Source organism: Podarcis filfolensis, assembly GCF_964270895.1.
Source record: "Podarcis filfolensis genome assembly, chromosome: 4".
Classification (NCBI taxonomy): Eukaryota; Metazoa; Chordata; class Lepidosauria; order Squamata; family Lacertidae; genus Podarcis; species Podarcis filfolensis.
The window spans coordinates 26,582,263-26,595,431 of record NC_139607.1 but is presented as its reverse complement, the minus strand read 5'-3'; the positions used below and the strand labels follow the sequence as shown (position 1 = coordinate 26,595,431).

Here is a 13,169-nt window from a genome sequence, read left to right as displayed (position 1 = left end):
GCAAGTAAGTATGCCTGGCTGCACACCTTATCTGGGAGTAAACTCTGTTAAATACAGTGGAACTTAACTTGCAACATAACATAGGTTTGGGCTTTTTCACTATCCATGGTTATAAATTATATTTTTAGGCTGTGGTGCTAATATCCACCCTATGTCTCTGGGGAGGGTAAGGACCCAGTAAAAAGTACAGAAGAGACAATGCTACTGCCATTAGAGGATCCTGAAACAAGGTGCTTCAGCGGCAAGAAGGCTGCCCAAGAATGCCATCCAGGTAGGTGCTGTATACAACTTATACCTGGCTGACAGGTATTGAAGGCTTTTTATGCAGCAATGGCTGTACACGCTTCATCCCATTCCACTGCTCCCCAGATTGCCATTTGTTGACTCTGATTTAGGGTTGCCATATTTCAAAAAGTAAAAACCAGAACACCCCGAAAGTTGCTGAACATTTTTTAGGAAGTTCCCAAGACCTGTTCTTGGCTTCTCTACCTTCCATATTCCCAGTTCCAATGGACACCAGCCACCGCAAATTTATACCAATATGCAATAACTGAAGCATGCAACTCTAATTAGGCCTACTCAGACATGTATATCTGATGTGTATTTTAATATGTAATTTTATTTTATAATGTGCATTTTTGAAACTACTAATTTAATTTCTATTCTGATTTTTTTTAAGGTTCCCTAAGTTTTTTTAACATCTGATTTTCCTGGCAATTTTAATGTCTGTTTCATGTAAACAGCTTGTTCGTGTTGATGACTAAGCAGTATCTAACAGTGTTCGAAACTCCCATTGTTCTAGGCGCATTTTGCAACAGGGAATTTCATTAGCGTGAGCAGTTCCTGAATGCAGTACTGTGCCTAAGATTTCAGATTAAACCTTCAGAGTGGAAGGAAAGGAGCTTTTTCTGCCTCCCCACTTCCAGCTACTCTCTGAAGACTGGGGAAAAGACCCCCCTAAGGATATTAAGGGGGTGGGCAGGGGAAGGACTAGACCATGTGAAAAATGAACATAATATTTTAGCTGCAGTTCATTCATTTTCAGCTCTGTATTCTTGTTATAAAAAAAGCTCGCCTAGACATTTCATCGTTGCGCCGGTAACCTAGGTTTAAGATGCCATTTAGCTCCCAGCTCAGTTTCTAACATAGTTATATAAACTTGTTAAAATACATTCTCATATTCCCACTTGCAGCTGGGACATTAAAGTTGATAGAAAAAACATATCTTGGGAACCGTCCTGAGATCTTATGATGAAGTGCGGGATATGGCTAATAAATAAATGTGAAAGAGGAAGGGCAACACACAACAGAGTCCAAGGTGTCTGTCCTTGTGCCTTTCAGCTGCTGTGTAAGCAAAAGGAATTTCAGCAAGTGCATCTTTTCTCACGGCAGCACCAACATCTATGACATGGCAAGACACACCTGGTCTAATTCCCTCCAATACACAACAATGGACATTACAGGTGGACAACTCACTCTTGCTTTCAGGAAGCAGTCTTTTCACAGTTACTAAGGTAGGAAAGTCCCTTTTAAACTTAGTGGGACTTACGAGCAAGCGGATGAAAGAGGTGCATAGCAAGTCGCCATATACCACGCCAGACCAATATTGTCTCTGCAGACCGCCAGGAGCAATCTAGGGGTTTCAAGGCAAGAGTTTCCCCCAGGCCTACGGAAAGACAGAGCCTGAGGGAATTTAACCCGGCCCCTTTTGCATGCAAGGCAAAGCCCTCTCTTACCCCAGGGCTACGGCCCTTGCCTCCAATCCCCATCGACGAGCCGGTGCTCTGGAAGCAAAACTGGGAGTCTCTCCAAACTCACAAAGGAACCGGCGGGGCGTGAGGGCGCGGGAAGAGCCGCTTTGCAGCTAACCTCTCCTCACCTTTCTTTCGCAGCAAAGGAGGGCGAGGAAACAAACACAGCACCCACCCACCCCCAGACTAACGTGCACTGAGCAGGAGAGCCGGTAAAGGCGGGAGCAGCCGGGATTCAAATCATTCCCCTACGCACCCACCCACCCCCCGGCTACCGCTTGACAAGGAGGAGCCGCCTGAACCCAAACAAACACACAAAGCACATGACTCGCGCTCACCTCCAGGGCCGGGATGCAGCTGCTGCTGCTGCTGCTTTTTCTGAGGGCTGCGACGCTCCCCGGCCAGGTGCTCCCTCCTCGCCTACCAGTCTTCCTCTTTCGCCGCGCCCTCCTTCAGCCGCAAGTTCCTCTCCAGCCTACGGCGCGGGGAGGACCTGCCTTCTTTCTCCGGGGCAGCCCGGGACGCCGCGTGGAGTTGGCGCGAGCGGGAAAGCGGTAGCAGCACCGACGGCGGCGGCGCCCCTCACCTCCTCAGCCTTGCCTGCATGCAAGCCGAGCGCCGCCCACTCCTTCCAGCCCACCGCTATTCCGGGCAGGAAGGGGAGCGGGGTGCCCAGGGCTCCTTTGTTGCCGGTGGGGGAAGAGGAGGAGGAGGATGCGCTGCACTGAGCAAAAAAAGGGACCTGAGCGGGTGGGAAAACGGAAGTAGCCCTGTGCTCGGCTCGTCGGCTCTTCCCTCCCTGTTGTTTCTCCTTTTGCAGGATGGAGTCAGGCTTAGGCGGCTGCAGTCCTGGTACCTGCTCCCCGCCCCCGGGAGTAAGCCCCGCTGGACTCAGCCGCGCGTACTTCTGAGCAGACCTGAATAACATCTCGGTCTTGCTTCTGCTTCTTTCTTACCCGTTATTCTAGCTTCCCTCCCGCTTTCCGTCTGGGCAGCTGCTGCTCTTTTGCGCTCACAAAGCCTCGGTTCCGAAGGTGTAGCATCAGCCCTGCCAAACCTCAGTTTACCTGGGAGCTGAATTCAACAGAGCTTTCTTCTGAGTAAACATGGTGTTGTAAACAAAAATTGCCCTTTCCCCTTATGGGGAACACAAGAGCCCTTATAGTGTCCTTTGTAGGTTCTCCATCTGTCCAAGAAAATAACAGGGGCCAACTAGAGAATATTGAGAAGCAAAGCAGCTAGTAAGCTTGATCTTTATTGATCTGTTGCAACAGGGTGCTCCCTCACCCGCAGGAAAGGAGGAGGAACCCAGAACAATGGCGTGCAAGGCCAAGACTTTTGAAATTCCCACCCTGTAGATCAAGACCACCCCCAGAAACATCATACATACATCACAGAAGGGGTGTAACCTAAGACCACCCTCAATATACATCACACCTACATCACAAAAAAGGCGGCCTAAAACAGAAATTTGAATGTTGTTTTTCTCCTGTCATTGTTTGTCTCCTGTCTGGCAGGTTACTTGATTTGATTTCCTGAGGAGCCTGGCCAGTCTTTGGTAATGATAAATACTTCGTTCCTGGGCCAGGTCACAGGCTCACACCCTATTCATATATTAAATGTGCCCTTAAGACAGGATTTGTGAAGAAAGAGACAATGGGGAGGTTTCCCACTTTGACCCTGCAGAGAAAACATTTGCTCAGTTTAGGAATCAAAATGGTTCCAGGTCAGTCTTCCTGTGCTGATCTATGTATGTGCTTGGTTGGTACACTTATGAACATTACCATATATCTAAGACCTCAAAATGCCTATCACAATGGTAAGGACTGTGCTGTGTAAATGGAGAGTTGTGTGCATGCATATGTGTGCAGACACACACTATCTCAACATAACACTTTACATGACACGTCTACTCTGAATATATCCGTCTCTATGTCTCTGAAACAAAATAAAGTTTTTGTCAAGAGCTGAGTTCTTGCCTGAAGCCACAGTGGTTTGAGGGGATGTGTGGGCAAAAGTGTCTTCCAGTGAGCTTGCCTGGCTGCAAGAGTGCTGTTATATACTGAAGTTCTCACCCTGGGCCAGCTTGGGGGTACTGTAGTTAGTTTTCACTCAGGTCCACATATGCAAATAAGGGATTGAAAGTGACGTTCAGTGATTGGATAGTTACAGAAAATGGTTACTGTTGCGTTCTAGTGGAGCTCTATATAAGCAGGCTGGCTGAACCCTTCAGTTCAGTTCTGTTCTGGCCTGTGAATAAACAAGAGCTGTTTGAAGAATCGCTGTGTCATCTGATATGTTCACCCACAACTTAACAAGTGCTATATGGTAACTTGTGTCCAATTCATACTGCAGTTAGCCTTCCTTGTCAGCCACATGTCTAGGTGGCTTATTTCGGGGTGAGCAGAGAGGGAAACAATACACCAGACAATTTCACCCCCCCAAAAAAAAACTAGGAGAGAGAATGTGAGGTCCAGACCAGAGGGATGGAAAGGCAGCGACCTTCCAATTCTAGCCTTCACCATGCAAAGTGTGTGTTAATGTACATAATGAGCTATATAAAGGTCAAATTAACAACACAAAAAATAGTGTGAACACCAGGGGGAAAGAATAAGGATACAGTGCACAAGCGGATGAGAACAAATAAAACAGTTTACACTAGTTAAAAACTAGTGCAGAGCTTGCTTTCTCAAAAGTCTGTTTTACCCATGTGTCATTGACACCATAGATTCGGGGGGGAAATAAGGGTTAGATAGAGTAAGAACAGATGACAATGTGACTATAGTCAAGTGTTTAGGAGAAGTGATGCTGAGAACTATATGCAGAACAAAGCAAGCTTTCTTGTCCCCTAAAAGTAGGGAAGAGACAAAATAAATACTTTAGGATGTGTTTGTTAACTCATCCTTGAAGGACCCTCTTGCTAGTCTTGTTTCTGACCTTTAGATTTTACTTCCTGTTCGACAACCAATGGAAAGCTTTTTAACTGGTTGTTATAGAAGCATCTGGAAACTAATTGTGGAAAGCATTTGGAAAAAATGTTTTACTGGTTGCTGGTTTGATTTTCTGCCCAGAAAGCCTGAAAAGGTTTCATGCTGAGCCGTGCACACTGATAAAATCAGAAATTAGACCAGAGTTAAAGCCTAGATGGCGAACCATCTAGTGTACACAAAGTAGTGTACACAAAGCAGTGTTTCTGTTCCTCTAGGGCTGTTTTCATCCTTTGCCATCAAATACTCATGAAAAATAAGGGGGGGGGGGAGCCACTATGTGAGTAATGTAAAAGAATAAAGGGTAACTTATGGTAAATATTTTTTCAGATCACTTTATCGCTTTATTTCCCCTTTTAGCAATAAGCACCCAATCCTGCTCTGCTAATCACAACTGCAGAATGAATTAATTCTTACTTCTCACTTCAGACAAACCAACATGCTTCTTTATTGCTGGCTGCATAGAGTACAACTGATACTGAAAAGCAGAACAAAGGAAAGTTCAAGGCATGGAGTCTTAACTCAAGACGATAATACAAAATTCTACCTCTTCAAAGGTTATATAATAAGAATAATTTATTATTTATACCCCGCCCATCTAGCTGGGTTTCCCCAGCCACTCTGGGCGGCTTTCAACAAAACACTAAAATATAATAACCTATTAAACATTAAAAGCTTCTCTAAACAGGGCTGCCTTCAGATGTCTACTAAAAGTTTGGTAGTTATTTTTCTCTTTGACATCTGGTGGGAGGGCGTTCCACAGGGCAGGTGCCACTACCGAGAAGGCCCTCTGCCTGGTTCCCTGTAACTTGGCTTCTCGCAGCGAGGGAACTGCCAAAAGGCCCTCGGTGCTGGACCTCAGTGTCCGGGCAGAATGATGGAGGTGTTACAGGTGGTTGTTTTTTCAGCATCAATTATTGGGTGCTCGTGATCATGAAAAACCCGCCCTCACGAAGGGAACGTCTTGAGTGAGCAGCCTTTTGGGGCTCTTGCAGAGGATGCTTTCATTGTGCATTGTTCACCTTGCATTGTTCACTGAATTTTTTCAGAGGGTTTCTGCTCTTTACATTGTTCCTGTTCTTAATACAAATTGCCATTCTTTAAATGGAGGCAGCCACTCCCTGTCATGTCACAGATAAAAAAAACAAATTCCATGTCCCCCCAAGCGGCTAGATTTTAAGGTATCACAATCTAACATACGGCAGTGGGCTGTTTTCTTGACATGCTATGATTTTAGTCCATACAAGAACATCAAGAGGAACTAAATTTCATTGTTATGACAACAGAAGTGTTTCTATATATGAAGCTTAAAGTAGTTCTTCTTTCAGTCTGTTCATAACACCTACATCTTCTCTCTGAGTTTCTTCATCCAAAGTTAGGGCTGATTTTGGGTCCTGAAAATCCTGCTATAATGTGTGAGTCCGTATAGGAAAGTTTGCCCTGTGCAGGAATTAGCATTCTCACATCTTCACTGGTTAAAAAGCAACCACCATGGGGAATTAAAATAATCTAGCACTGTACACACCGTTTTGAGATTTAATGTGACTAACTGAAAGCTCCCATAGTTGGTGCACTAACAGAAACTCTCTATGTGGAACTATATGCCTGCAGTGTATAAACAAATGGGCAAAACTGCAATTAGAAATCGAAATGTCTGTTGAATGCAACATTTTCATTTTGAATTGAATATATTTCCCTCTTCTCCTCTAAATGACTTACCTTGCTCAGTAAAAACAAGCACACACTCCAAAACAAATATGCAAATTTTATTTTATTGCAAGCAGATTTAAACATCTACTGCTTTATACAATCTACAGAAAGTTCAAAAATATTAATATAAAGAATTCATGTTTAGGTATTTACGGAAAAGAAAGTTTAAAAACAGCACTGAAAATAAACTTTACAGTAATGCACATGTATATCATATATATTTATATTTATTTATATTCTTAGTATTTGAGACTGCTTTGATCCAGTTAATGAAGTGTTATAGCTTAGTCTAAACAGTAGTTTTGAAGGCTGAATTATCATCAGATAAGTGCACCTATCATTATACCATTTAAAATACATGTCAGTATTTGGTGCTGATGAGTAAAGATATTTTAATGATTAATGCACTGATAACTATGATCCACCATTCCCAAAAAGCTGTTTGTTTGTTTTTGCCAATTACACATTACAGACTGAAAGAATATTGATAGTGCATACAAGACAGAATTTTGTTCAGACACAATGTACAATTAAAATTCCGTACTTCTTTCGACAAAGGTAAAGCTGTATAAACTGAAGTGTGCAATTGTGCAATGTACAATCATGTACACATTTCTCTCTTATAATACTTTGACAGAATTCCATTAAAGCTTCTCAACATGATCTCGCTGATATCACCAACAAGTGCAGTTTCCTTCGTTTGATACTTGCATTACAGTGGAATAAATAGGCTGATGCAAGCAAGTGAATAAATGGTATACTGTATATTAAAGAGATGAATAAATTAATAATTACTGAGGGCCATCAAAATTATCTGAATATTACTGCTAGCTACTCTAAAGAATAAGTAGTTTCAATGGATGTATATGTTTTAGTCTTAATGAATATTTGGTTGATGCCCTCCAGTTCCAACACATTTATGAAAGCATCTGAAACGTTTTCACATTAGAGGTTGAACAATTCAGACAAGGCCATTTGTGTGACACGGAATGGAGTTTTCCATTTCATATAAATTTCTATCAATTTTACATTTTTGACTCGGGTCGCAACGCTACTATTGATTGTTGGTTGTTGCGCCTGACTAATTCTCCTAATCCAGCTGGGTGCATGGAAATATGTTTCTGTACATTGATCATCCTTCTAGAATTATTTCCTCCTCTCTCACTTGGTCCCCAAATGCACATGAAAAACCCTCTGCATCCATCACCAACAGTGACACAAGCACATTGCTGAACAGATGATCAAATTCCGACAGTTCAGACACTCTGATCTTCCAAGGGTAATGGAGTAAATCTAGGTTATGCCTCACCACTGACAGCATCAGTCATTTATTCAGCTGGGCAAATCCTCATATGTAGAACAGGAGTGACCAGCCTGTGGCCCTTCGGATGTGGTTGAGACTCCAGCTCCCATCAGTCCCAATGAGCATAGCCAATGTTCAGGAATAACGGAAGTTGCGTTCCAGCAACATCTGGAAGGTCCTAGGTTTTCTCATCCTTTGCAGCATGTCTGCACCAAATTGCTATGCACAAGAATATCTAAGGCCTACTAGTTTAGCTTCTGTATTACACCTGTACATCTATTGCAGAAAGAAAATGAAGGCCTATAGAGCCTTTCTTTTCCCCCCATTTAAACAGTGTATTTTTAAAGCTCTGATTGCTTAATGGAAGCAGAATTCCTCCTTTAAATTCAAAAATATCCTCCTAGTGGTGCAGCAATAAAACTGCTAGCACATTTGCAGAGCTAAGCAGGGTCTGGTATGGTTTCAAACTGGATGGGTGTTGAGATTCCTGCATTACAAGGGGTTGGACTAGACAAGCCTTAGGGTCCCTTCCAACTGTACAATTCTATGTTTCTATGATTTCTCCTTCTAATGCAATACAATCAATCATAAGTGTTTGTTTTCTTTAAAAAAAAAAACTACCATTAAATATTTCAGCCTGTTGAAAGATCATTCACTTTTTAGGAAACAGTTGAGATGCAAGAATATTGCAGTAAACCATTTTTGTTAGTAGGCAGAGCAGGAATGCAGCATTTTCAAATCATCAAGCAAAGGGTCTTCTTACTTAAGGCTAAAAAGATGGAAATGAACAAAACAAAAACAAGGAACTTGTAGAAAGCTTCATGGAATAAAAATGTAAGAATAGTAGATAGCAGCAGCTGGTTGTAAGCAGAATGTAACACATTAAAAGCTATTATTCACAAGCAAAAGCAAAAAAAGCAAACTTTTTATTAAAAAAATCAGTAGCTTTGGATGATTCTGAAACAACAAACCTATTTCTAATTTTAACATTCATCAGAATTTCAACATTCAACCACAATTCCACTATAAGCTAAACTCTGATCCAAAACTCATAGGTATAAAAAAACTCTCTAAAACATACAATTAAAAAACAATAGAAATGTTGTGTTAACAAATGTATGCATATAACAGATATATAAATAGCTACAGTATTGAAAAATATTTCAGTGCAAAGGCAATTTTAAGATTTCTAAAAAACCCATTAAAAATAATTTTGTTAACTACACCCGAACAGGAGATTTGTCACTACTACAGATATAAAATCAATACTCACATCAAGTTAATTTTTTAAAAATATATATTTGTAACCAGTGTTTTATGTAGGGGACATTTCTACTAGACATTCAAGTATGTAATGTCAAATAAATATTAACTTCCGGTATATTACTATCAGTATGTGAACAACACTGGAAATGGAAAGTGCTTCATTTTAAATGACAAATGCTGAGATGTTGTGCGTTATGAGGGGGGGTGAGACTTGAGAAGTATGGGAACTACCATCAGATTCTCTGTCTCTGTAATCTTTGGTATAATAAAATGTTCACAATTTGCCTTTCAAAGCATTATGTTCCCATCTCCCCCAAATCTCTGTTCAGGGAAGGCGAGAGAGAGAACCTGTGCATTTTCTTCCACACACAAACTTTTTTTCCCTATCAAGTAATCCTTCGGCAAAGTTGACACCCTAAATAAAACACTGGGAGAAAAGAAACAGAACTGATCTGTGTATGCTATTATCAAAACCAGTACACAGCAAAACTAGAGCCACGAATAGAGCCGAAGTACAAGCTGGCTGTAATGATTTAAAACGACAGATAAAGCGTTTGCATAATCATGCACATATTTTTTCTTTTCTGAAGAATGGTTGCATTCACATTCAAAGAGGAGGAAGGGGGAAACTTAACCTAGTGGTCATTACCAAATATAAGTAGTCACTAAGTAGACATTCTGTTAAACATTCTGTCTCCGTCTCCCTTTCAAAGTTCAAATCAAAAATTAAAAACCAGCATTTAAAATACAGTATTATCTAGTTGAGCTGTTATGGAAGCAATTACTTCCTTTCCACAACAGGGGGAAAAAACAAAAAAAACTTCGGGTAGCAAAGCACTTCCTAATACATCCGTACTCTACTTTAGAGGTAGCAGAATGGTAGAATACTGGTTCGTTCTTTAAATTTCTAAGACTAAATTCTTAAATTCAGTAATTATTTTCAACTCAATACCTACAGTGGCCACTTCACTCGTTTGCTAGCCAGCTTGACTTCCCAAAGGTCTGTAGGCAGTCTAAGTAAAACTGTATTGGTCTAAAGTGTGGGGAAGGGTGCTGGGTCTTAAAATCACACATAGACGGCCTACTTGGTGACTTACAATAAAATGGATATTAGAGAGTGTTTCTTGAAAGCAGATTTGCACAGAGGAAACACCAGTTTGTTCTACAGAGAGAGCAAAGAAAAGACAAACACCAGTCAGAAACAGCACCTATGAAATATGTTCTCAGCGACTTTCACTGGGGGTCTGAGACCGTTGCTTAGTTAGAGGGCTGACAAAATTTCAACCACTGATCTCAGAAGAGGACGTTTGACTAAAGCAGGACTCTTTCAAGTAATAAAGGAAAAGAGATGATGGGAGTCAATAAACATATAAAGGTTTTTGACAGGATGGAGTGAAATTACAGTGCTGTTCATCCTCACAGTGCCAGACTGTGTAGAAAAATCCATTGCTTCAACAGTTTAGAACATAATAAGGAAGGGCAAGACTCCTGGGAAAGATTTGTACTCCATGCTCTTTGATCCAGTTTGTCAGACTATTACATCGGACAGTTAAAGCCAGCAAAATTTCAATCAGTGCTGTTAAATGGTCATTTGCAGATGTAGTAGGAGCGGGGGTTGGAATGAGAGGGAGGAATAGTTGCTAGTTCTTAAAGGCTTGAGTTGGTGATCTCTCATAGGGATGTTTCCAGACCTGAACCCCTGTGGTAGTACCTGGCACTGGAATCACAACGCTTATTATTGGAATAGCCAAAGATGGAAGGGAGTACTGAATAATCATAGTTTCTCCAATGCGTAAACATTGTTTTTTTAGAATGAGAACTAGACCTTCTTGCTGGGGTATTTCTGCAGTCATTGCTCCTGTATCTTGGACTCTTCAGAGAGGCAAGAGGTGTGAATTCTGAAAAATGGTCCCGACCATGGCTTGATTTATTCTGCCAAGAAAACAAGTAATAGGTTATGAAGCTGTCATCATAGTAATTAACTGAAAGGCTTTAAGGTGGTACCTAGCATAGGGGCAATATGGCCAGATGGAGACATATAAATTGCCAATAGAGCGCCACTGTTTGGCTCATTTAAAAATGCAGACACAGCCTCAACAGAGGAATAATTTCAATTTATTTTAATTCACAATTTCGTCTTCTTTTACATACAGAACAACTTTTTGTTAACATTTTGCTTAGGAGAAATAAGATACTCGGATATGAACCACTTTTTATCCTGCCTTTTGGATGTCTGATAATCTTTTGATATTTGGAATGACTGATATGGTTGATATTTTTCTCAGTAGCTAGCAGATAAATTTAAATTGATAAGTTAATTTATACTGTCCTTACTGTTCCTAGCCTGTATTTAGGAAATGTCCGGAAGGCTATTCTGCACCAGAACAGATGGGAATTTGAATACACTCTCCTGATCTCCATGGAGCGTGTTACTTTATAGAAGCTATTTTAGGAATCCCAATCATCTGGGCATTTGTGTCACTTTGGAAATTAAAGCACTTCCTTTTCTGAGGGCTGTTTTTATCTTTGAATAAATGTGTGGCTGAGATGAAATACTTTTGCTTCTTGCTAATACTTGTGACTTGTAAAAAACCAAGTTGCAAATGTTCCCTGTGGGGAGATATGAAGACTCTAGCAGATATATGTGCCCTTGTGCATCTGCTTTCCCCCAATTTTTGGGAGTCTGTAGCCTTTGCCTTACATTTGTTTAGCCAGGCTAAAAGCTGATGCCGTTTGAAATTTTGCTTTATCATATTTCCACATCCAAAGGTAAAAGACAGGGCACTGAGAAGGCAGGACCCAATATCATGGATTCATGATATTTGGAAATTATGCAGATATATTCGAGGGGGGCAAATGGGATTCTGAATTCTGCTCAAACCAATGTTACTAATTTAATCTGAATCCAAATACTTGTGGCTTATGCTTAGTCACTGAATCTCATTTGAAGAATAGCGATTGACACAAAACAGCTTACAATTCATATTTAATTAAAGCTGCAACCATGCACATAAATCCTATTAGAATCAGAGTAAAAAAATAAATAATCAGAACAAAACATGCAGCTTCTAAATCTCAACCTTCCCTGAAGACACACCCAAAATACTACACAAAAAAAACCCCAAAACTTACCTGTGCTCTGAAATGCATTGAGAACAGACTACGATATCAAAAACTGTAGTGATTGTATTTAATTTAATAAGGCACAGCAAAAACTCTGGAGGAAGAAGTTTTCTCTTTGAAAACACCACAGCACACCAACAGAAATTACCAAACGGTAACACGTGCAATACTGTTACCTATCAATGATCTAATTATGCCTCGGAAGCAGAAAGGGGTCCTTCAAGGAGTGGCCCATCGTTGTTCGCCAGTGCATTAAGGGCAGTTTTATGTTTCGTACTCTTCTGCAAGGATGAGGAAAAACACTGAGACTATTGCTCAATATGGACATCTCGCGGTATTGGAGAGGAAAATAACAACTGCAGTGTTAGGATGGCTAACATATGCCAAATCATCAACACTGTTAATAAGAAATGAACAAACGAACAAGAAGCAGTTATTGTATTAGAGTTTACTAGCAGATGTATATTATTTCAGACCCCCCGTGTCCTATTTACAGTGGAAATGGGGGGAAAGTGCATTTGAGATTATTGTTTGCAACAGCCTTAAAGTCCTACAACATTTGTCCCAGTTGCAAATGGACTGTCCCTTTCTACTTCTGGAGAAGTTAACTTCTTAAGTAGGAGGTAATCTTCTAATATGTCCGTGTAAAGGCCAATATGAAGGTCACCCTATATGTATCATTTAACTACCACCATCACAGGATTTAAACTCTTATCACATTGTTTCATATTTACTGCTTGACATTTTAATTAAAGGAAAACGTTCTGAGGTTTTTAGCAGATTCATGTAAATGAGGAAAGGGCATAGCAACTCAGTGTTCTTCAAGTATGAAAGTTTGAAACTGGCATCAAGTTTACACTAAGAGTCTTAATGTTAAAGAGGAGGAAAGAAGAATTAAGTAGAAAAGTTAACACATAAAAACAAATCTGTAATTCAAAATAAGGATAATTATGTATAGTAGGCATACGCTGAAATGAAAGAATGCATGCCTTATCACCAGCTAAATATTCAAATTAGATGAATATTGTG

The 13,169-nt window shown here is 40.6% G+C and overlaps 2 protein-coding genes across 13 annotated transcripts in view; both read right to left on the bottom strand.

Annotated features, from left to right (window-relative positions):
* MCF2L (MCF.2 cell line derived transforming sequence like) overlaps positions 1 to 3,086 on the bottom strand; it is a 116,942-nt gene extending 113,856 nt beyond the window's left edge. For 4 of the 8 annotated variants that reach the window (XR_014547214.1, XM_083610468.1, XM_083610478.1 and 1 more), the window contains exon 1: positions 1,737 to 2,081. The gene's annotated coding sequence lies outside the window, so the exon portion shown is untranslated. The other 4 variants (XR_014547213.1, XM_083610481.1, XM_083610476.1 and 1 more) reach the window with 3 other exon arrangements.
* A 3,402-nt stretch (positions 3,087 to 6,488) lies between these two features.
* Positions 6,489 to 13,169, bottom strand: part of ATP11A (ATPase phospholipid transporting 11A) — a 109,865-nt gene continuing 103,184 nt past the window's right edge. For 3 of the 5 annotated variants that reach the window (XM_083610495.1, XM_083610491.1, XM_083610492.1), the window contains one exon: positions 6,489 to 10,949. Coding sequence is in view for 4 of the 5 variants with exons in the window: in XM_083610491.1 (XP_083466617.1) it covers positions 10,689 to 10,949 (261 nt within the window). In the remaining variant the exon portion in view is untranslated. Of the gene's footprint in view, positions 10,950 to 12,316; positions 12,422 to 13,169 lie in introns of all 5 variants that reach the window. The other 2 variants (XM_083610493.1, XM_083610494.1) reach the window with 1 other exon arrangement.